Below are 25,293 nucleotides of genomic sequence, written 5' to 3' on the forward strand. Positions count from 1 at the left end.
AAAGAGCAAAGTAAGTCTGTAAGAAGAACATGGTGGGTGTGTGGACACTTCTGTGTAGCAGTCTGCAGAAAAGCAAAATGCTGTCAAACACAGCAGACGTAGAAAGATCTTAAGAAACCACATGTTCAGTAAAATTAATAAAAAAATTCCAGTGCATCTTCCTGGCTAGCTCTACCAGATGACTCTGTCCTACCAAGGACAGTTCAATTTTATTTTTCTCAGATGATGCATACTTCTACTGATGATGCTCAGGGACGCAGCATTGAAGACTTTATCGTCGTGTGCTGTTTGCTTCTTGCTGATGCAAAAAAGTGCTGTAGTCCAGGATGGATAGCTTGCCCATGGTTAAACTGATATGCTCTGGAGCTGAGAAGGAAATCTGAACTCGTTATATACGTATAAAAAGCTTCAGGATGAAAAGTTGCGAGATTACTGATCTAGCAGTTCTCTTCAATGTAGAAAGTGCAGACCGTCACAGTGGCTGTAGTTATAAGCACCTGCTGCCTTGTCTACTTACAGTCCCTAAAAGTAAAGTGCTAAGGCATTTAGATGGGGTAGAAGCAGTGATTTTCCATGACTCTGCATGCAAAATTTCTGAAGTGATGTTGGTAAATCAATACTTGCGGGTAAATTAATGCATTGTCTTCACAATGTATCAATGCCAATGCACTAGGGGGACAGGTAGTGTTGCCAAATTGCTTTAGCAAGGAGTGGTGCAGTCTTGCCTTTGATCATAGATGGTCAGGATGAGTCCTTTCTCTGTGCCAGGCCAGCACCAGAGCACTCTCCACTGGCCCCTCACCTGCACCCTGGTTTTGTGCGCAGGATACTCAAATCTGCAGCCCGGAAGGGAGCACGACGTATGCTGGTCCAGCCCCAGCCTAGAGCACTCTGGCAGCATTCAGGCTATGCTTCCACTTATGTACTTTACACATCTAAATGAAACTGGTGTGTGAATTACTAGGATGTGCCTTCTCTGTTTTGTTAAACAGGGCAATATTTATTGTTGTGTGCCATCTTTCTGATTTTACCTCAGTCGAAACTTCCATTGAATTTTTCCCAATTTATACTAGCAGAAATAATTTTATAATCAGGCTCTATGTATTTATTTCAGTATTTTTTTCAAGACTGTGAATGCTATGAAGTGTCTTTCAGACCCTCCCCCCAACAAAATATTAAAACCTAAATGCACTTTTTATCAGCTATGCTATTTATATTCTGAATGTCACTTAACGTAACCAACAGAGAAGGATAGCTAGGTTCTGTATTGACTGTATTTTCTGGCATTCTTACTTCATGGCAATGGTGGTGTAGTATGAGGTTACAGAATTCAGAAAGAGGTATAATTATAGTCAACTTTTTGGTGGGATATAGTTTTGACGAAAGATGTCTTTTAACCAACCCATCCTTTACAAAGAACAGCAACATTCTTTTCACCAAGGAATACGTTTGTTGCCTGATTGAGAACTAGTCTAAAAAGAAAGAAAAATGTTGTGTTACTTTATTTCTTCCTTAAGCTGCAAGAAAAAAAAAGCACTGGAATATTTCTTTGCATTTAGTAATAACTTTTTATTTAAATTTTCAAATTTTCTGTGCTCTGGAAATTCTGTGTATGACTGAGAACAGCAAGGTGAATATCATCATAGATAATTAACTTTAAAAGGGAGTTATTTTGATGCAGACCATTTAATTGTGTTTCTGAAACCAAGCACCTATTTGACTCAGATCCTAGTGAAGAAAAGTACCTACCAGAAAGATACAACATCCTGCGACTTTAGATGTGGCCAAGGCTGCCCTAAGCCCAAATGACTGCATTGAAGAATCAGAGATGCTTGTTGTCAAAAGTTTGAATGACTTTGTATATAGAACCACTCCAAAAGAAAGAGTAAAGAGAGGGAAATGATGCTTTTAACAACTCATTTTTTGTCCTCTCTAGGTTACTGGACCAGGCAATTTTGTCTCTTCCTGTTGTCCTGATGGATTTCAATGAGCAAGGGAGACAAAAGTCATAAAATACACTGTTGAATCTAACTTTTATGTGTGTTATTTGCTTGCTTGTTTAACTAGGGACAGGGGGCCCTGTCTGAAAGATTGAGGAGCTTTAGCATGCAGGATCTCTCGACGATTCGTGGAGACAGCAGCAGCACTGTTCCTCCTTCAGTCACTGTACGAACAAGTAGCAAACAGAGCCAGCCAAAAACATCCAGAAGTGCATCGGAAGGCACTGGCAGCTCAGGTAAGTGCCAGCATTATTTGCAGTGTTGTGTTGTCTGGAATATCACACAGTTGAATGAAGTCATGCAGTCGGCAGGAATATATAGAAACAGACACTGCAGGCAGCACATACCAGAATTCACAGGACACAGACATGCTGTTGAGTCTCTTGGCACTTAAGAGAGAAAACGTATCATCGTTTGATGGTTACTATTCCTGGCTGGTACTAAGAACGGGACTTGAGTGTATGAGGGAGCCAGCATCAATCCTTGCAACTTGAGCTGAAAAGTTAGGTTCTGGCATGAGAGCTGCAAGCCATGGTGGGTTTTCAATGAGAGGAGCTAATGGAAGTGTGAAAAGAGGGGATAAGAATGCACAATAGTGGGCAAGGCTCATTATTATGATCAAAGCCCTGGTATGGTGATACAGTCTCTCTCTCTTATGCCAACTAAACATAAATGTGAGTTCTAATGGGTATCTGGTTTGAATTAAGTCCACTTGTGTTTCTTATAAACTGTACAGTAGCTGTTACAACATTTGACAGTTTTAGTTCCAGAACTTTATCACTGATGAAGCCTACTGAGAAATAAAACCCATATAAAGCAGTCCTGGAAGCAAAGACCCAGATCTGACAGCTGTTTATGATATGAGGGATGTCTGCATAAGCAGTGTTACAGAAAACAAGTCTCTCTGAAGGGCAATGGTTTGTTTTCAAATTCTGAAAGAACAAAGGGAAGAAACACCATGGTGGGAATAAGATCCATTTCTGAGGATTTAGTTACAAAAATTTATTTCTACCTTCGTTAAAAAAATCTTAGTGAGCCCAGATCTAAAACATTTAATTTGAGGTAGCTTTGCAGATTAGATCTCAAAAATTGAGACATGGAAGGATATCCCAAGCAGGGGGTTCCAGATGGCTTCCAGGATTCCTGAACACTACCAAAGATCATGCAATTCTACTGCTGTGACGAGAAGCCACAGAGAGTTCCAGGCACGTTGCACTTGGTAGCTTGTGAAACATATGCTGGCAAGATTGAAATTTAGCAGTTTCAGGTGGTTTGTGTTGAGGTCTGTGCAAACATTCACTATGTTTCAAGCCCATGTAGATTGCTACTCCTTCTAGTTTGCTGTACCTTTGGAATGTACTGGAAACGTGTTGTCCTTTCTAAGGAGTATCCTTCAAGCCCTTTACAAATTCTGAGAATTATAGCTCACAGACTTCTCTGTTGTTTGGTTTTTTTTAATATCATCTGTTGAATAAATTTTCTTTACAGGTAAACTGAAATAGCTAATGTTGGTGCACAGTGGTTTTATTCTGATGTTTATGTAAGGTCTTGTATACACTTCTCTTGAAGTAATTAATCTGAAAGTTAAGTGTTCAAACACAAAATATAACACTCTTACTAAAAAAAAAATAATTAAATTTTTAGACCAAAATAACCAGTGGCACAAATAAAGTTTAATTCAGTTATCTTAATTCTATGTTATGTAGAGCAGCCTTTGTAGTTTTTTACTTAAGGCAGTGAACTCAGCTTACCTGGCCACAAACCCCTATCTTAGCACACAGAAGTTTTTGATTTAGATCTGGTTTTGTATCAATACTGTATAAGGATCTCTCAGAATGAATCTCTGGAAAATTGATTTGTTCATAAACTTTTCAAACTGAGCCTAGAGTTTATCACAAAATTTTGGATCTGAGTAATTTGAGATCTTGTTTTTAGTTCTTCTTTTAATGAGAATAACACAAATTTGCAAAAGCTTCCAAGATCTTTATCTGTCCTATCTCACTTAGTGATTTTCTAATCACTAAGGTCCCTAATCTAGCCCCTTCTTCCCCTGAAGACAGTATGGAGAGGCACCTCCAGAGGGTGATTTCACTCACAGGTGGTGGCATCATGTTGTGAGGAAAACTATGGCCACAGTTTTGCTCTCACTTTAATCAGATTAGGTGAAAGATATGGTCCTGGTCTTTCCAGTCCTTGTGCTTTTTTTGTGCGGGCACAATTATATATGTCATCAGAATCTCTAGAAGGGCAAATTGATCAAAGTCGTAAGTATCATGTGTTTGTGTGTGTATGTATGGAAGAGTGTGATCTATCAGCCAGGATGTATCACATCTTGAGGGCCGTATTCGGGGTGAGGCAACACTGCTCTAGGCACACCAAGCCCAGACATGGTGCCATCACTCCACCTTCTGTATTTGTTTAGTTGCAGTGTTGCACATAAGCAAGGGGCAGACAGAATTTGCTGTCTATTCTTATGCTGTATATACACGTAATACATACATATATGAGTATGTGCATGAGCGATCACTACAGAACAGCTGACACACAGCTTTTTTTCCTGTCCCAAAGCCCTCAGATAACACAAATGTCCGTGTCAGCAGTCCCCACTGCCTCACAGAAACATCAAACTTCTCTTTATATTCCTGCTTTAGAGATAACGGGACATAGTTGGTCTGACACCAGATGGAGTCAGCAAAAATACCCCAGACTGTTTGACATGAGGATGACTCAGCCAAAGACCTCACCTTTCTTGTAAAGGTCTTCCTAACCAGCTGTTAGAAAGCCCGACAGCAGTAGCTGGGATACATGAAACAACTTCAGAATATTAGTAGAGAGCCTGGCTGGGGCTGCAAACGTTTACAGAGACTTTTAGGGAGAGCTTGAAGGAACAGGTCCTGTGTCTGCAGAACAAGCAGTGTGGTGGTTAGGAGGCAAGGCTATGAGTTAGGACACATGAATTCATACCCTACTTTATTGCAAAATACTGTTATGACCTGGAGCATACCTTTGGTCCTCAGTGTGTCTGTAAAACTGAACAAATTGTACCTCCCATGCCCAGGTTGTGAAAGCCATATGTGGTAGAAGATGCATGTGTACTTTAAGGTCAATACCTTAGGAGATTTCTTCTGTGGCTTTCCTGTACACCTTACTTCAGTGATTATAATATGCAAAATATCTGTGGAAAAGTCATGTCTATGGATTGATCCCAGTTTTGCAAGAAGGCTTCTCTGCGTGTAGTAACAGTGCTCTATCTTGCCACTACCTCTGAGAACTTTCTGGACAATGAAATGTCCTTTTTTACATTTTCCTTTCTTTTACTCAGTCCTTTGTTTCCCAACCCTGGCATCTGAGAAGTTGCATGTGGGAGTGCTGGGATCTTGATGACTTGCTGATCTGGGTACCAGTCTTACAGCCCTTCTGCCATTTGTTCATTCAGGTGCTTCCACCCCCACCCATTTCCCTGCATCCTCGATCCATACCAGTCTATTACAGTTCTCTGCAAGTGCAGCTCTCGGAGTCACTGCCTGAATTTACAACTGATCAGTGACTGTGGCAGGGACAAGAACCTGAAGCGTTACTGACTGGATGTGTTGAGGAGTGCTGCTGCAAGTGGGGTTTTCCTGAGGAAGGGGGCATCGCTAGGCCACAGCCAGCCTTACAAGCGGAAAAGCCAAGTGCTGCTGTAGCAACTGTAACCCTTTTCACTTTGGGACTGGCATCCCTGTGCCTGGGAGCGTGTGTGAGCATCGCTCAGTCATATGGGGGTCACAGTCTTTGATGGAAGAGTACATACACAGATTGCCAAAGGGAGTGCTTTTATAGCTTCCTTTATTTCTCTGGTATGGCTGTCGGGGATGTACAAAGGCCGAAGAATTAGTTTTGTGTCTAGCACAGGCTCTTCGTTTTCTCAACAGGAGAGATAGCCACATTGAAGAGAGAATAGCAGCCTTGTGATAACACGATGTCAAATGCTACCCTCAGGTGATGAAACAACCTAGCTATGGTCACTCAGGCTGTCTACTAGTAATGAGCTGTGTACTCGGGAAGAAATCTGAGTTTGATCCAGATTAAAAATATTTCCTGTACTGTTTTTGAGGGATTATTTTTAACTCAGACCAATTTGTTGATCTGCGTTCCTGGAAGCCTCCAAAATAACTGTTTTGGAAGACCTTTGTGGAGATATGTTATGAGATCAAGAGGCCAGGAATGGGAAGCTCTTCAAGCCAGCTTTGCTACTGAACAAATGGTACATGAAAGCACACCCTAGCTTACAACAGTGAGGCAAAGACAAGAGATGGCTCTTTAGGTTAAGGTTACAGGAGTTTAGGTGGGTCCCATTCCCTGAACAATGAAAACACAACCAGTTCTGGCGTGGAACTTGGTGGTGTTAGTTCCAGTCCTGTTGTGTGACTGTGAGCAGATATGACATCTGAAAGAAAGTGATTTGGAAAGACAGGGGGATGGAGAGAGGTTTGTTGTCTTCCCTGCACAGATGACACTGCTGAAACCCCCCCACTCCTTCTGTGAGCACCAGGAGTGGTTCAGCTTCTGGTTTCACATCTCTCAGGTATGTTTCCAAGCCCACTGAAACCCATGAAAAGACTCTCCTGACACTGGTGGGCTTTGGCTGTGGCCAAAAGCTAGCTGCAGGACCACGCTGTACTCAGGCTACATTGAATGACTGCTCAGCTTGTTTCGTTTCCATTGTTGTTATTTTTATGTGACTGATGCGGGGTAGATGGATTTGTGACTCTCTGAATCTCCTCTTGACACAAAGCACCGTGTGAAGTGCTTGGCATTTACTTAGTAACGACTGCATGCAGACACAGCAAAGGTTTATTTTTGCCTGCTGAAGAGTGTCTTATGAGGCCAAGAAATAGAATATGCAAGAGCTGCCTTTGAGACAAGGGAATTATTCCTTCTTTTCCTTGACCTTTTGCTGCTTATTTTTTTACCTCTACCTTTTGCTGTCTTTGCTGCCTTTCAGTGGTGTCTACTACACATTGAGCAGTCTCGCTTATGTGGATGGCCTTCCACAGGAGCCGGACTGCTGAGTGTGTAATGGGGCTCCAGTTATATTCATGCCCATACCACAGAAAGACCCTTCTCCTCTTCCTCACACCCAGTCAAAAGCTACATGCAGACAACATGAAGGGGCAAAGGCTGCTTTTGCCATGATTTGTGTGTGGCTGCTAACACCACCACCCCTCTCTCCATTACATGAGGCATTGCCACCGCTCCAGTGAAGCATGTGCACACCTTCCTTTGACACACACTGAGGAAACATGATGATCAGCCTTCCTCCATGTAGCAGGCCCACCACCTGTCTTCTTTATCTGATCTCTTGCTTTGCTCTTAGTTCAGCATTTCTCATTTTAGTGTCCTGGCACCCTGATGATAGCCTGTGATATTTTAGCTTCAATGCCTGTTCCAACCTGTGCTTCTTCCATAGGCAGAACTGTCTCTTTCCTTTGGGAACTGTAAATGTCATGTGCTACTCATAGTTATGGAAAACTGGAGGCTCCAGAGCAACATTTCCAAATATTTTTCAAGGCAATCCTGTTGTTCTGGCAAATGTCCAGTAACAATCTACATACAGATGTGACTATCAATGGAGTGTGTGGGGGTGTGTGTGGCTTTTGCACTTCTTAACCTTACAGTATTGCCTTAAAAACATCCTGGACTGTGCAGATAAAACTTGTTCACTTTGTGATGGCTGGTGAGTGACACATGTGACTTGAGGAGTGCGATATTGACCACTGTGTCACATAGCTCAATCCCATAGCTGATGCAAACATGTCTCACAGTTGTTGATGTCAGTAGAAGCCTCCAGCGTGGGCTGGGTACTGGAGGGCAGCCTTGCTTTTGTGTAAGTCAGTGGGACATATTTCAGCAGCAGGAGATTTGTGTTGCATCACAGAATGGTCAATGTCCAGAGCTGACGCTGTCTGGGATAGAGAATCACATATTATAGAACCACCCTCTGTAATGCCCAGACCCAGTGCCCTTTCTGCTTAAGCTTATCCCAGGCAGAGATCATTCTCAGATGGAATGATTTCAAAGCAGAAATGCCCAGTGTGCTTTCTGATATTCTCCACTCCTATATGCAGGAGCGAGTCAAGGCCGTTTCTTGGTTTCGCGCTCAAGTGCTGAAGGCTTTGTAGGACAGAACAAAGGTAGGGGAATATCAGCATTCGGAATATATCTGCGTAGTTCAGTCCCCACCAAGCAGAAAAACTCCAGAAAGATGCATGAGAACAACATGTATGTATATGTTGTATGAGCTCTCAGAAAATTAACTGTCATAAATCTGTGATCAGCTACCATCTGTGTAAAATCAGAGGCTCAGCCTACAGCAGTCCTCTTGACACTGGTTGAGACTCATCTCTTTTATACGAAGGCCATAGTTTCATGGCAGCATCCAGCTGATGTGAACCAGCACTCCTCTTGAAAGGGTACGACCCAACTGCTTGCTTCTGCCCCATACCGTCCTTTCCCTTGGACATGTTCAAATCTTACTTACATATGCTGATCCCAGTCAGGGAACAGGTTCAAGTTAAATGTGGTTCCTTGCTTCCAGGTTGCTCTTGACCTGGGTCAGACCCTCAAGCCAGTAGAGAGCAGCAGCACAGAGATCAGCGGTGGGACAAGGAAGGTGGAGGCCAGAGTGTGAGGGGCAATGGGACATCAGCTTTCAGCAGCAGAACTAGTTTATGCTTTTTTAAAATGACTGTGAAACTATGGAAGAACTTTCAGTGTCTACACTGCAGATTAATTATGACTAAAGATATCACACAAACCTCAAATCTTTTTTTTGTTCAAAAGCTTTTTTTATCTGGAGCCATTGATGCCACTTGAGGGGTTAAATTAGAAGGCTTAAACTGGAAATTATTGGAAGGCTCTTTCCTGGAACACAAGTTATCCACAAGATGAAGCTGTAAAGGTCACACTTTTATGAACAGCTGTGTATCACCTGCATTTGCATTGGAGGATGCAAAGCAGTTCCCTTGGTTGCTTTCGTTCATACAGTAATTCCACCAAAATATAATTCCTGTGGGACTTCTAAGCACATTCCTGTGGGACTTCTAAGCACATTCCTGATTTAGGAAGATCAGGAATCTGTGGATAGTTTTCCTTCAGAAGCTGTGTGAATGGCTGCGCCAGTGGTTGTAGAAGTCAAAATCTACTGAAAAAAACCCAGGCATGTAGCAATACAAGCCCCAGTATTGCACCCCGTGTTTATTATCATACAGCCTTTTGCACTGTGTTGCTTATCCACACTCTCGGGTCCCTCTGGTCAGGAGTTATTTCTGTTTAGTGATCTGAGAACAGAGTCAGGGAGCTGTACGTAATCCCAGCCTTAACACTCATTAGGCACATAGCCTGGGGTGAGGCACGTTCTGGAGTCTACTCTGTGCTGGTGAATAGAGACAATCATCTCTCCGTGCACACGAGGGCCTTGAAGTCCACCTCAAATTGATGCCAAGTGGTTTTTTTTGAGACTTAATAGCTTAGCCTGATGAGTTCCTAATGCTCAGCTCCTCTTTCAGTGTGCACGTGTTGCTCAGTATGCCGACTCCTCAGAGGTGAGTGTTGGATTTCCTGTGCCCTGATACCCACGCATCCCTTTCAGGCATGGCTGTGTTCCCCAGCCTGGCTTGCTCCTGCTGCTCTTCTTGCTCACTGGGTTTCCTAACACCAGGGGAACAAAACAGGGGAAAGCCAGGCTGTGAGTGAGTTTGTGAGCTGTGTGTGTGCTGATGGCAAGTGTTGTGGTGCTTCTCACCTTACTGACATATGTTACCTAAGGCTGGGGAGCGTTTCTCTGGAGAAAAACCTAAGTCCTTTGTGTTCTAGAGGATGTGCCACGGTCCTTGCTGCACCAGTCTAACTCCTCTACCACATATCCCCCAGTGCTAGTGTAAAACCACTGGGAACACAGCAAGAGCAAGCCTTCCTCAGTCCCAGCCCGGTTTTGTTCTGTTCCCTAAGGACTGGCACATGTTTCTCTGTTAGTGGAGAGGCATTTGTGTTTGGGATGAGCAGAGCGTATAGCAAAGCCTGGTAGCAGACCCTGGTATGACAAAATAGGTTTGAACAGACTCTTGCCTGCTGCAGTCTGCGCTAGAGCTGTTTTTGAAATATGTCCCCGCTGTTCCCAGCATTTACTGTGTTTACAAACTTAGGAGTGTAGTCAACAGTTTAGCTGCCAGTGGTCTTTTCAATGCTGCACCAGTTAGCTTGGTTGCTAAGATCTGAGCTGTACTGCATTTTGTCCCAGTGGCAGACGAGAGGAGGGGGAGACCTCTGATTTGGGCATGCCAGAGGATGAGGCTGCCAAGCAGCTTGTCTAGGGAGAAAGAATAAATCCAGACTGGCAGCATCTCATGTTAGTGGAAGCAAAAGACCTTCAGAATTCCTTTACTTCTCATCTCATGTGCTTCTTGTTTGTTTTGCCCACTGTAATCAACCTGGGGACAGCAGCAAAGGGATGAAAGATCACAGTGCTGCCACCATGCTGCAATGATCCGTGCCATCCTGCTGCCTTGCACCTGATGTGCCATGCAGCCCTGAGCAGCATTAGTGCTTGGAGGCTGATGATCCCAGCCTCACACAGTCTCCTTGCACACTGCGTAGGTGGCAAACCAAGCCCCATATTGGGTTTGTCACTCTTCCTGTTGTCCTTTTCTGGTTCTTTGCACTAGCACATTTGGGATGAGTGTGCTGCTGTGCAGGAGAATGAAGCCTGTTTAAGGTGCTATCTGTTTAAGCAGTCATGAAACACGTGCATTCTCAGTGCATTTTATTAGCACCCTTCTAATTTTAGCCTAATCAATTTTATGGATTTGACTTCAAAGTGTTATTTATAAAAAGAATCACTAAATCCTTGAGAGCTTAATAGTCATGAGTTAATCTTTGGAAAGTCATTTAATGATGCTAAAGCAGTAATCAATCCAATATGTTTACAAATTGGGCCCAAAGTCATGTTGATCTGGTTTAAATTGCGTTCCCTGTCTTTCAGGTTGGCTTGTCTTACTTTTTTCCCTGACATAATCCAGTCCCTTAGACCATGTCAATAGGGTTATGCTGAGGCTTTATCTCATAGACGGTTCATTCTGTCTCCACAGGCTGCCCTTTCTCTGTCTCCAAGGCAATAGATGCATTAATGCACTCTCAGACAATGGCCTCCCGTTTAAAATGCTCCTTTGTAAGTCCAGATTTGGTAGCTTAGAGAGCTGACTACGTAATGTGAACACTTTTTTTTTTTTTTCCAATGCCAAAAAAAGCAGGGGCAAGAAAGAAGCTAAGTTTGTTTAGCTAGGACTGAGTTGTCCTCAACTATTGGCACTCATCTTCCCTTGCTGCAGACTTTTGCATAGCCAGTTTCAGAGTACAATTATTAACAGTACCCATTTCCAAAGAGTAATAATCTTGATGGGCAGATAGTCAAGCCTTACCTCCAGCAGGAGTATTAAAGGCTGGTTTAGAGCCACGATGCAGCCTTTTTGGCAGGAGCAGTTGCCTTAATGCTCTTGCAGGTGAAAATTGTTTCTTTCACAGGCTGACTCACAGAAAGCCCCACAGCTCTTAGGAGAGCACAGGCTGGTGGGAGCGGAAGTCTGCCCATCTTGCTCCCTAGATGATACCCTGAGAGAAGGTTTCACGAGGATGTGGCCTGCTGGTGCCGTGGAGTGTGCATTTAGGCAGAGACTGAAGGCCAGGCTGGGTGCAGCATGAGCTCCCCCTGCACTGCAGCGGATCTGTCACTGTCAGCGGTGGTGGGCTCCTCTGCTGCTGAAGCTGTTTGTTTCACAGAAGAGCTCTTTCTTGCCCAGTTGGCTCACTCCAGCCAGCCTTACAGTCTGCACATGACAAAGCATTGACACAATTCAGGACATTCCTCCTCCTTGGCTCTGGGCAGCTTCACTAACTACAAGTGTGTCCCACTATATATACTCTAGCATGTCATCTTTTCTGTGCCAGCTCTTCTTACTCTTGTTCAGTGGCAGGCCTTCACTGGCAAAGCTCCTTCCAAGTCTTTATACAAGTTTCTGATTTATCTCTTCTATGTTCACGTCCTGTTGAAAGTCAAGCTGCAGCATTAAGGAACAATGATACAATTACGTAAGAGCTCTTTTTTCCCTTCAGGAAGGACGGAGTGAAAATCTCCAGAGATCTCTGTTTGTCTTTTGGCACTGTCTGGTAGATGCTTAAACTCTGGGCAATATTAAACAATCTTGCTTGGAACTGGCTTTTAAGAAGTAACAAATATTATGTTTGGTGGTATTCTCTCAACTAACGTCTCTTAGGTGCTGTTGCAAAGACCTGTGGCAGGGTTGAGAGGTGTAAACAATTTTAATCCTTGCATAGAATAAATATATATAGCAGACACTGAAGAATCATTTGTATATCAGGAGAACTATTGTGGCTGCATGTACTTGAGGGAGAATTTAATACTAAAATACTGATCGGGAGCCTTAGGCAATATAAGAAATGTGCAAGGAAAATAGCGACGAATGGGACTGGTTTTTGAGTGTGCACTCCATAGTGGTGACTGGTAGAGTAACCTGTGCCTTAAAAACTGCAGGTCGGCAGTGGCTGATGGTCAACCTAGCTGACATGTTCAGTCAGCCGTCCGCAAGGTGTTGCAGCATAAAGCCAGCCCCTGGAGTTTTCCCAATAAAATAACGTTAGATCTCTCGCTACATGTGATTGGCACCCTGAACAGAAGGTGACAGGTCACACACAATCAGCAGTATGGCTCAGCAAGGACCTTAATGGGACATTCACCTAATTGTGTTTTAAACAAATCACCTTATTGATATATTAGATGTATTCAGCTCCTTCTTTGTGGTATGTTACTAATTGCACATGAGATTATTACAGTGGAAAGTTCTCCTAAAAAACTAATTGACTTTGCATCAAGGAGGCTGTTCACATATCTCTGAAACTAATTCAGTTAAGTGGTGTAGGTTGTTTCATTTTTGTTCTTAGCCAGTTTCACTTCCAGCTCTTGTTCTGGGGATTTTTTTTTTACATTTCTTTCATTGAACTTAAAGAACAAATGACAACTTTCTGTTGCTCTAGGCATTTTGTTCCTTAAAACTTCCCTTTACTAAATGTTGAATCAAATTTTTACAGGGATGATTTGCATCACTTTGCAGTGGTACCTCTCAGTGGCAGTTTGGGAGTTTGTCTGGGTATTTAAAAATACTTTCATACTTATTTTCGTTATTTCAGGGAAGGAAATATTTTCATAGAAGATCAGTAGGTTCTTTAAGTATATTTGCATTTTAACAACAGAAAGTTAAAACATTAATTGTTGTTTAATAAATTCCAGTTGAACCACAGATATTATGAAAGCAAAGATGAAGATTTCTGTGTTCTGAAACAATGTTCCTTCCCCCTCTACACCCAAATGTTTTCCCCTAACAGTTTATTCTTTCCTTTTCTCTATGTAAATATTATGGGATGCTGATGTAAGTGTTACAGATTGCATGAGTTTTGTTCTGAGGTGTTTGGAATAGACTGGCACTTAACAACTTAATCATTTGTGGGATGTGTTTTCATTAACGGATGACTTTGTTGATATGATTAGACTTGTTTGCTTTGGTTGCACTTGACTCCAGCTTTGGAAAGGCTGTCTGCCTCTGTTTTGTGGCTCCAGGCAGTGTGTGCTGGTGGAGTTGGCTGCTCCTAACTTCTTGGTTTGGCAATGAAAACTGTTGGGGAAGTACATGACTTTGGTCAATGTCTTTTGGAAATGATGGCAAATTTATCTTTGTTGCAGGGACAAGAAGCTGATCACCATCGTATAATAAATATATTTTCTCGTTCTCCTATTAAGTTGTGTGCAAACCTCTTTATGTGAATTATCCCCTGGAAAGGCTTAGCTTTGGAGTGACTTTTTCTTCCTTTACAATAATACAATACTTTGTTCCTGGCTTGTGCAGTCTGTGACTGTGGTTTTCCCCATTGCTCCCAAGGAATTACAGTGGTGGGAGGAAGAAGTATTGTGCCCAGCAAAATAAGGGGAGCCCAGCTTCTCTCAAAGGTATTGGGGTGCCTGATTCTCACTGTAACTGTACCTAAGTGCCCACATTTTTCAGAGAATCTAGATCAAAGTCATTTGCTCATCTGTATGTAGAGTGGGCCAGGTCCTGACCCTGTTGTACTCATGAAAATCCATAGGAATTACTCCAGATTTACACAGCAGCATAGACCAGAGTCTGAATCAAAGCAATTGCTAAGAAGAACCAGCATGCTACTGAATCCCATTTGTTGCTGTAGAAAGAGTTTTGCAAGTGAGATTTCTTAGCCCTTGTTGAATCATAGAGATTAAAGATGATGACAGTCTGGCCCTATATTCCCTTGTCTATCCTGGTTTTTTTCCTGTTGTGTATTTAATAGCTTAGATCCCAACTCTGCAGAACACTTGGATGTCTACTTTAACTTGAAATAAGCCCAGCTTCAGGGCTTCCCACGCAATGTGTTATATTGTTTCCCTTTGAATGAATTAGAATAGAATTATAGGAACTGGAGTTAAGGGGTCCATTTCCTTAGACTGTTTACAGTCAGATTCTGTCTTGCCTTAGTGAAGAGAGGAGTGTAATCTGGTCTGGATGCTGAAAAGACGTTTGCAGGAGGCAGCTGCAGCTTTCATCCTGGCACACCAGTGGATTTCCCGCTTCTGCAGCGATTCTGCCCCTCCATGCAGAAGTGTGGAACCATAACCATAACAGGTGGAGACCTTCGAAACACAGCCTGCTCTGAGATGAGGAGTGAGAGTCTCCCAAAGATGAGAGAGCCAGGAGAGTTGTCTGGTATGTGGTCCGTGCTACCTCCTGGCTGTGACAGTCTCTGGGGCTGTCAGCTGCTTCCCTGGAGCAGCACACACTGCTGGCTCTGCCACTCTGGGGACATCTGATAGTGGCCTGAGGGCCCCACAGCCTCATACCCTAAAGATGGCTGTTAGAAACACACAGGAGGTCACCTGAGGCCAAGTGCTGTCCTCAAGAAGCATGTGCCAGTTGTGACATGTTTTGCTCCTCAGTCTTTACCTTCACCAGAAACAAACCTTGGTGTCCCAGAACCCATCCATTCTCACTAATTCCTCACATGTGTGCTTATTATTCTGGTTAGTCCCTTGTTTTACATTTTCTCCTGCAGAGGAATCACTCCCTTGGTGGAGGAAAAGTAGGTTTTTATCCTGTCATCACCCTATTCAGAAAAAACCAACAAACTTCAGAGTTGGTGCTCACGCAGCAGCCAGCCCTTGGAGATGAGTTGCCTCCAGTCCCACAACAGTGTGATGCTTCCACAAACATGGGACAAAGTCTGGCACTCTAGATCAGCACAAGGTTGGGATTGCCCACAATACAGATGTCCTCCCTGAGGCAGGATGGGCAGGGAGTCCTCCCTTCTTGCTCCTGCTCTTAAAGAAAGGGCCCTGTGTATTCAAGATCTGCTGTCATCAATGGTCAGAAATGTAGTGGAGAGGCCTGGGATAAATCCACTTCTTCCCCTTTTCCAGTTCAGTGAGGCTGAAGCAAAAGTGGTTCCCATTTGGCTGGTTTTCAGTGCTTCGTTCACAATGAGATGAGGCAGGGGAGAAGAGGGTGTCAGCCCAACTTCCGGTGGAGTTTAGATCTTTCTGCGGTGGGTTTCAAAGCAGTATGCGTGAGCTTGGAGGCTGAGCTCTCTTTATCTTCATGGAAGCAGCTCCAGGACATGGATGTGGCGCTCAGGCTGGTGGAAAGAATGAAAGAGGCTGCAGGAGGCTGTGCCTCTGCTGTGCCTGCCACAGAGACAGACGACACGGGTGGCAGAGCTGCCTGTCTTTCTCCCAGTACCCAGTTTCAGAGAGAGAAGAAGAATGCAAAAAGCAATGTACTCTGTTATCAGGGCTGAGAGTTCCTTCTGTCTCCTTTTGCAGCAGAATAGCTGCTGGCTGTAGATGAACGGGAGCAGGGCACATTTACCTGATCCTGTATGCTCTCGGCTTCAGCAGTGTCTCTGCACTCTGGTCACTGAGTACTCTAATTCTGGTTCTCCAACACCCCTCCATCCTGTCCCATTCAAGGTCCTCTTTTCCCTGGGGAAAGCCCTTGTCTCCTTGCAGCAGCACATGGCTGGAGGTGTGTTGGGCTGCTATGCAAACCTCAGTGAGGCAGTTGAAAGTAGACCTGACCTATTTTTACTGTCTGGAAACAAACTCCCTGAAGTCCAACCTGCAGTCCACATCTGAGGGACCTCTGGAGAAGAGGACAGCTGGGAGCAGTCATTTGAATTGGTGTTGGGGGCAGTACTTGGCCTCCAGGCTGCAGATTTGGGCGTGCTTGGTTCAGGCTTTGCTGAACAAACAGCATTTAAAACAAACTTGACTCCATTATTTCTTGGCTTAGAGTGGCACCAAGGGCCGGCTTCCACATCCAAGATGACCTAAGCTAGGCTCCTCCTGGGTAGCTCACTTCCCAAGTGGAAGGTTAAGATAGTAATTAAAATAAAATGTTCCTGTAGTGTTTTGCCATGTGGTCTAGAGAACATTCAGTTCTCCCCACAGTGTAGTCTTAATGCTGTGATCATACATAGAAAAAACCCAATTCAGCATTATCCTGGGCCTTTCTGCAACGTAACTGTCAGCATTTTCCATACAGCTGGGAAAAAAGTCAACTTCCAGCTCTTCCTGGAAACCTGCGATGGTGTCTTCCAGCCTGCCCACGCAAATGATGATAAAGGGGTAGAAACAGGGGGTCAGTGGCCCGGGGATGGTGCTCACCGCTCTCTTGAGCAGCAGCCATATCCTGTGGGCTGAGAGCATTCAGCTGCTGACTTTAATTTGGCACTGGAGAGAGCCCCGGTGACCTGCTCATGACTCGTGGTGTTGCTGTGGCCAAAGCACTTCCCCTTTGTCTCTCTTACCCATCTGAAAGAGCTGTTGGAGAATTCAGTTCTTTTGTGCTTTAAGAATCTAAATGGATAAGTATTAGATGTTTAAGAATCCTCTTTGGCTTTAGACTTTGGGTTTTAGTCTTTGGTCCAGCAGTCTTACAGTCAGACTGAGACAAGAGGCATGGAGCATTATTTCTATGTATGTTCATACAACAGTCTAAATATAGAGCCAAATAATTGTGATTAATGCTATCTAAACGGCAAGCACTTCCACTCCTGACATGTTTCAGAATGAAAAGAGCCTAACTATCAGTGAAACAGAGAAAGCTCCAACCCTGCTGGTAAGAAACTGTCTGTGGAGATGCAGGAAGCTTGGTCAAGCTGGGTGTCTTCTTCTGTACCTCTTGCTTTGGACTGTCCATTAAAAATACCATCTTGCTTCACTGTCTGGATTGAAGGCAGCAAATGGGTTGTGTTGTGCAACATGACCAGCCCCACAAAGATGATGCTGTCAGTTACAAGGGTAAGAACAACCAAGCAGGCGTTAGTGGTCTGTAGTCATGGGGCCATAATCTGCCTTCAGATCCATCAGTGGAGTTAATGCTCCGTAAGATTTACTCCAGATGACAGAAAAGAGACTTTTTCCCTGCTCTGGTCTTCAAGCAACACACCTTGCTCAGGGTCCATTCAATGGTTCGTGAGGCTTTTGGTTAACTTCAGTGGATCTCAGGCTGTGCTTGGCTTGAGCTCTCTCAGCTTCAAGTTTATTAGTGCTGCTGTGCTTCATATTTCTGCATCCTAGGCAGCTCTCTATACTGACCAGAGGGCTTCAACATTGATTTGGTGACTTCTCAAAGACACTCCTGGAAGCAGTAGATGCAGGAAGTGTAGACAGAATCAGCAATTCAAGAAATCAGCTATTTTATTTATTGCTGAGCCAAACAAACCCCCCCCCACCTTTTCAGAGTCAACCTCCAGAATGTCAGAGGCTGTGAATTTAGTCACAATTCCATGTAAAATAGTCTAAGTAGAGCTTATAATGGCTTCATAAACAAGAGCTTTTTGATTTCTAACCCCACAGCTACTATTACTGGAGTGTGATGTGTGAACCTTCTGACTATTAATCCCCGGAAGATGCATGGCTTTGCAGTGAGGTGGCATTTGGCAGAGTGTGAATCAAACCATCACTGATTTCCTCATCCTTTGTCTTCACGTTTAGACTGTAAATGGCCGTGTTAAATAGGTGTGGACAGTAAGTATGAAAAAACACCTGAGGCAAACTGTGAAACAAAAGGCTCTGTATTCTCAGATGATGAAGAGAACGATTCAATGGATTGTGCATTCATGAACAAAAGGCCCAAAAAGAAGGATCAACCCCTTGAGGTACTTCCATACTGTCAAGGCTCCTCCTTCCGATATTACTTGACTCTTCAACTGAATGAACATCTCTCTTTGGTCTAAAAACACTGAGTCCAAACAATACATTTCTGGTCTTTCAAGAGTGGGTCTTGATATGGGTTTGCTCACTTTCCTGCATGCGTGCATTTCCTGAAAGAAGTCTGAATTAGTGCCTGTGGAGATAATAGTTACACAGGGCTTCAGAGTTGGATCTGAATTGCAAAACTTGGATCGAGCTCTAAATCATGTGCTAATTTGGAGGTATTTGCGTGACAAGATTTGGCTATCAACTGCTTTTGATAGCATGATTTTTCATGTCTGTAGAGGAAAATACATTCTCACCCCCAAGGCAGGGTAGTTAAGGTGAGAGCAGCCAGCAGCCACAGTTCAGAGCCCAGTTCCTTTCGCTTGAGTTCACACCTACACAAACCCCACCGAGACCAGTGGCAGTTCTTCATGACTTTGATAGGTTTTTGAATCAGGCACTGTATGAACAAGTATGCTTTAAGCTGCTTCATGGAAAGAAAAGAACTAAAGGAGACACAGATCTCACACTGTGGTTTACCAAAAAGATATTTTAGCAACATTTTGTTGTGGAGGAAATAAAACCTCCATGGGAGATGCTGTAGGCAAAGACTCCTTCCAGATCTGGGCTGGGGGGATGGAGCCACAGCCAGGAGCTCTCAGATCTGAGCTGGGTGATCTCCTACCCTCCCCGTGGCTCAGTGTGAGGGAGCAGGAGCGGTGTGGTTTGCTTAGCAGTTTTATGTCCTTCTGGTGGGTTGTCCTACAACTGGGGGCTCTCACCAGAAGCTGGGCTGCTCTGTTCTTAACTTACAAAGGTGCAGCCTCTCTAGCTACTCTCAGAGCTATCTAGTGGCCTCCCAAAGGAGGCTGAGTTATTCATTCCTAATTTAAGAGTCTTTGCTGTGCAGTTAATGGCTGCTTTGGTTTAAAAGCCACCTGGCTTCTCAAAGAGCAGCCTTCTCCCAAGCTGCAGGAGGTACTGCTCTGGTTGTCCAGCTGCATCCCAGGGCTCCTGGTTTACAGATAGTGATTCTGAGCCAGCAGCTATGGAGTCTGGCGTGGTGCAGGATCCCTGACTGCCATGCATAGCAGCTTTCTTCCTCAGCTCTTCTCCTCCAGCTGTGCGTTTCTGGGTGCAAAAGTCCCATCCGGCTGTGTTGTGCTTTTGGGAATTCACAGTGGACACTTGGGGCAAAATTTCAGGCTTGGAAGATGGAGTGAGATGTCGGATGAATCCCATCTTTGCGAGAAACTACTTTGGTCCATGGGCAAGCTAAAAGAGGTGGAGATTTGGATGGAATCTAAACAAAACCTCGCCATGCTGTAGTCCCTTATTTGTGTGAATATTTATACCTTGCTGCATCACAGGAATGTGGAAACACAGCATGACCTTGGGTTTGAATGTCCTATAAAATAGAAATTACAAAGTCCTCACTTATAAATGGTAAGATCCTGTCAGGGTCTTACAGGTGAATAGGTTGATGCTGTTAGAGAAAACAAGGCTTTGGATATTTATTTAAATGGAGCAGAACAGCTTACCAGGCCCTGCAGTGTTACATGATGCTATGACAGGCCTCCACACTGAGAATTTGTGCTCCTCCGCAACATCTGCTAACCATTTCTTTTTGTGAAGCTCGAAAGGCACAATGCCATGCCAAAGGTTTTCTGAGAGAAGTATATGCTGCAGATTAGGGGGCTTTGTTTGTTTGTTTGTTTGTTTGTTTGCTAGTCTGTCTCAATCTGGAGAACGGTGTTAATCACAGTAAACCAGTTTCATGGAGTTGGTCTGGCCCTTCCTGGGCATTCAGGGCTTCTTTTTAAAGCTCTCTGCATCAGCTGACTGCAAAGAATTGCGATAGTTGGCTTCTAAAATAATTTCAATGGATTGTGTCTGGCCTGTCTCCCAAGCAAGAAGCTGATCTTTTAAGAGTTCTGCTTTGTAAGAATTACAGGCCCAGTGTGTTTCACCTCGGGGACCTCCTCAGATTTGCAATGCCCCAATGAGCTGTACCCTCAGAGGGGCTGCGTCTGGGTTGGACAGTGCAGGATGGGCTGGGAGACACCTGAGCTGGCTTTCAGCCACTGGTTTGCTCTCTTGATCCATGAGCTGCTGTAAATGGCACCAATTGGCCCTGGCTCCTTTGACCATTAGTTATTAGCAATTTTTAGCCACACTTCTAACCAAGCACCAGAGGCAAAGGTGTTGGTGTAACCTGACTAAAGGACTACAACAGGTTTCTTAAAGGCTTTATTCCTCACCTGGCCATTGATTAACGATCTTCAGGGCTAAGATCTGCTTCTCCCTAACTTCGTGCCTGAAATGGGATTGGTGCCACAAAGGTGGGTGAGTTTTAAGGAAAGAAAAAATGTTTCCTATTATGCCACCGAAGTTTTCTCTTGCTTTTCTGCAGGCACCGCCTAGGACCCTTAGACCTCGCTTCAGGAAGAAAAGTACCTCGTCCTCTGCCACTGAAACAATGTGAGTGCAATGAGCCAATAGCACCAAGATCCACAGAATGTCTCTCTTCTGCCTTAAAGAGCTACTCGTTAATAATGTAGGAAACAGCAGTGGGATGGATGTGCTTTGATGTACAGCATTGTAGACATGGCCTTTCTCTCTCCTCTCTCTGTATCCTTCTGTTACATGCTTCTCGCGTTTGTCCGTGACATGGGTAGGACAGTCTGGCAGACACCTGCAGGTGAAGAGTCCTTGTTTTGTTTGCAGAGGGTACACCCACTCAACGCCAATCCTGTAAGGCTGTACATTGCCAATTCTCATTTGTGTCTGCATAGCTCTAGCTCTGTGAATGCACAGCAGAAACAAAAATAATCAGTTACTCATGATGATACATTGACAGTGTATTTATTTATGGCTTTATCATTAATGAAGTGGATTTGCAGAACCCATGGATTTCTCTTTCTTCCCTTCCTCTTCAAGACTGTGAATGATGTAACAAATGTCAAAGTACTTTGACTGTACAAAATGTCCAAGATTCAATAGTGAAAGCTGAGCTGCAACTCCATTGCTCTTTCTGCAAGTAAGTCACATGTTCTGAGAGAATCATTATGCCAAAAACCATAGAGACAGAGCCACTTACAGAGGACGAGGAAGAGACGTGCGAGAGAAAATAAATGGTTTCAATGATGTAATGAAGGGGGAGTCTTAATTTTGATCAGCCTGAGCCAGAAGAGTATTGTGTGGAAAATTATGGTGGCTAGAACTAAATCGTAGCACTTGTGGCAAATGTTCTACTGCCAGTTTTAAAGTGTGAGCGAGCCAGGCTTGTACTAGCTGCAGCAACAGAAATTAGAACTGCTTTAGTGATGCATTTCCAGGGGAAAACGCACCTTTCTCCCCTGCCTGCAAGTGTCAGTCCCAGTGCCCTGCTTTCCTGGCGAGGTGCTGCTGTTCTACTTGCACGAGCAGAACAGGGTGCTGGGTCTCAGCCGCTATTTGAAGCCTGAAGTTTCACCTGTAGCATGGAGTTTGGTTAGAGCCACAAGAACCAGATGGAGTGGTGTATTCGTATCCATATATAAACGAGAAACATAAAAGAAGAGGAAGATGTGGTAGGGTTTGTGTATTTGTGCTTCAAGTTGGTGTCCCTTGTAAGTGTTGAGCATGTGAGATTCACACATAAGTTAATTACGTGGCCCTTTGTGTTTGCTCTTAGACCTGTCACATAGACTAGAAAAACGTTTAGCATTACGTAGAACATGCCGTCACTAACGGATCAGTACATGGGCTTGATGGTGAAGGGTACTGCTAATCCAGGTGCAGCAGTCCAGGATGCCAACAGCTGGCTGGAGTGTATCAGGCTCAGAGATAAATCTGAAGTGGCCTTTGAAACCTTTTCTCTGCCGGGTATGCATCGATATCCCAGCCGTCCCTGTCTGATTGGATCCCTGAGGTTTTCCCCCAGAGCTTCTTACATATGTGGGGAAGAGAGAAACAAATGATGCGCACGCACAAATGTTTATCTGACCTGGCTAGGAAGTGGAAAAAGCAAGCAGGTATTTCCTGTGTCTGCCACAGTATTTGGCCTCATTACCTGAGAATTTTATTTCCTTCACATGTGCTAATTCAATCGTATTTTGCAATGGGTAAGAAGGAAAAAGTCTTCAGAAAATAAATTAAAAAAACCAACCCCAACCACCAAACCTGTCTAAATAGCAGTTAAAGAAGAGTCAGTCCTTGGAAGATACTCAGCAAAAGCTTTGAGGAGCTAAGCTTGTGTGTTTTACTTTTAAGCAGCTTTAGAGTTTATTTGATTTCTTTTGGCAAACGTTAAAAAGAAATAGAAAAACTGCCTGCAGTGTTAGCAGAAAATAAAATCCTGTTGCAAGCAAGCTCTGTTTCCCTGCTATGCAATGGGCTGCCATAAGATAAAAAAGAAGCTGACAAGTTTGCACTCAATAATGCCAAAAACCCCAACATAGAGCTACATAACATCTGACAAATTCTCAGACATGCTGTATTAACATTGATTCTCACTAAAATTATTAAATGTGCGTCTAATCTGCTGTTTTACTGTAAACTTGACTGTTTAGCATTTCTTCAGTGCTGACGTGAAATTGTTGACAAGGGAGTTGCCTTATATCTCTCAAAACATTCACTGTATAAATGAGAAAAATAAACCTTTTCATATCTGGCAAAAATGTATTAATTTATCAACTGAGCTGTATATTTGTGTATAGATAGACAAGAAATGTGAATGCCTAACCACGTACACTTAGTGCTGTAGTGTTCTGTATACAAAGCGACCGGTCATTTGCTTTTGATTCCTCATCTTCCACACACAGGTTGTTTACAGGTGTTGCCCCAAGTCCGTCACTTCACTCTTTGGCACTTGGGTTCGTTCAGAATAACCCCCAGGCAGGAAGGCTTTTGTTTGTTTCTCCCTTGAGCCTCCGGCAAGGAACAAGCCCGACTCAGCGACTCGCCATCCTGCGCTGCTGCTGACCCCTCCTGGCAAACGGGGGTTCGCAGGACCGGAGCAAGGGGAGGGCGCACGGGTGGATGGTGGATTCTTGGGAATGCGTTGATGGGGAGCGATTCTCAGCTTCCTCCCGGCTCCGGCCGAGGGGGCAAGCTCGCTAACCGCTTGCAGATACTCCTCTGAAAAGCAAGAAATCTTTCAGCTGATGGTTTAAAATAGCAACAGATATGGCCTAAGTAAGAAAAGCCCAGTTTTGGTGCCTTGTGGGCTGCTGGTCTCCATGATCAATCTTGTAGGGCAGGCAGGCACCTCCTGACTCCGCAGAGGTGGGCTGGAGAGCGGTGCTGAAAGAAACAGGCCAGCTGTAGAAAATACAGCCTCTACCCAGCACGAGGCTCAAATGAGACTTGTGTTACTTTGAGCAAGTAAAATTGAGGCTGAGGGGAAGGAAAATGCAGCTGAAGATGCTCCATGGTAAACAGGCCTGCGATTACCTCACCAATTTACCGTAAATTCACCTAAATTATGAAAAGAATAAGCTTAAAGCAGCGCAGTGCAGCCCTCCGTGCCTCGTTTCTTGTTGCAGGGGCCAGCGTCAGCGCAGTTACAGCAGTCGCCAATTGCTGAATCAGGATCACATCAAATACAGGCAAGACAGACTTCATGTGTATCACTGTCACCTCAGAATTAATCCCACACTGATCTAAATTGTGTAAGTGCAAACCCAGCACGGAAGGAAAGAAGAATTGGGTTATTTATTCCTATTAAAGAGGGAGAAAGCTGCTTGGAGAGATGCAATGCTCCTTGGCCTCATGTAAACAACCTGCTGCCTTTGACTGCTCTCTGAAGTGTTCTCATGTCGTGATGAAACCCTTGTACTTGTGACTGAATGCTCGTTAATCACAGTTTCCTTTTTGCTGTTCGTTTCGGGTACCCATTTTGCATCTAGCACCATATTTGAAATAACAGAGAACACTACATTGGGATTTGCGTTTAGACAAACTATTTAAGGATCATAATTGTGCACTTTGTGTGATTTCTTTCCTGTGCTCGGTAGAAAAGATCTGTGCTGGAATGGTACACTTAATGACTCACAAGGATGGCCATTACAACAGTATTCCAAAGGTTGATGTTTTGCTGGTTTTGTTATACTGCTTGAATAAAGTCTTAATCTTTTCTTTAAAAAAAAAAAAAAAAAAAAAAGAAAAAAAAAAAAAGAAGAAAACATCTTTAGTCTGTTCAATGTATCTGGCAGGCCAGAATAATTACTTTGATCACTGTATTATTTTTATCTCAATTCTGGCTGACTGTACATAGATGTATTCACCAAGTGCTGCATGTCCTTCATAACTTCTTTCTGTATTATGAACTGGAAAAAAAATACAGCTACTGAACACTCTGAGTAACTGGTGAATTCATTGGAATGCTACGGCCTTGGACAGCAAACCATCTCTCACTATACATGTGGCTCTGGAGCCGATAACCAGGGACTATCTGCTTAATAATGGATTAATTATTAGTGAATGTTTTGAAGTTACTGCTGGAAGCAACTGCTTGTCACACACTTGTGAAGTTACCAGCTTCTAGAGCAAACCTCCGATCTAGCCCTTAGTGAAACCAGAGACCAGTTGGCCTGTACACTCCAAAAGGACCCTGAAATAAATACTTGGTGTTCCATATGTATGTGTGATCAGAGATAAGCAGTGTGAGGTATAGTTAGGCTTAAAGAATAAACAAGAAAATACTCAGAATTGACTGCTTAAGGATGTACTGTAAGACCCAAAGAATATATTCTACTTGTAAAAAAATCAACACAGGATATAAAATGTGAGTCCTGTAGTGAAATTCGGTGATTTGGTGGCTAATACATTTTTACATCACTTATAAAAACTGCATGTAGCCATGAAACACTGGGTGGTGGGGGTTTTTTCTATGCTCTCTGGCATGGAGACATGGCAACAGTTTATCTGGTACTGTGACAGGCAACAATACTGAAGCTGACCCTGCTCTCTTTTTTTCCCCTTCCCCAAGGAGGG

General features: G+C 43.8%; 1 protein-coding gene across 14 annotated transcripts in view; it reads left to right on the forward strand.

Moving 5' to 3' along the window:
* The window catches only part of REEP1 (receptor accessory protein 1), a 70,518-nt gene extending 45,859 nt beyond the window's left edge, over positions 1-24,659 (forward strand). For 2 of the 14 annotated variants that reach the window (XM_055795997.1, XM_055796005.1), the window contains 3 exons: positions 2,068-2,236; positions 9,551-9,586; positions 13,792-13,843. In XM_055795997.1, coding sequence (XP_055651972.1) covers positions 2,068-2,236; positions 9,551-9,586; positions 13,792-13,805 — 219 coding nt within the window. In that variant the 3' untranslated portion in view covers positions 13,806-13,843. The other 12 variants (XM_055796006.1, XM_055796007.1, XM_055795995.1 and 9 more) reach the window with 10 other exon arrangements.
* The last annotated feature ends 634 nt before the right edge of the window (positions 24,660-25,293 follow it).

Source organism: Falco peregrinus, chromosome 2, assembly GCF_023634155.1.
Source record: "Falco peregrinus isolate bFalPer1 chromosome 2, bFalPer1.pri, whole genome shotgun sequence".
NCBI classification, from domain to species: Eukaryota; Metazoa; Chordata; class Aves; order Falconiformes; family Falconidae; genus Falco; species Falco peregrinus.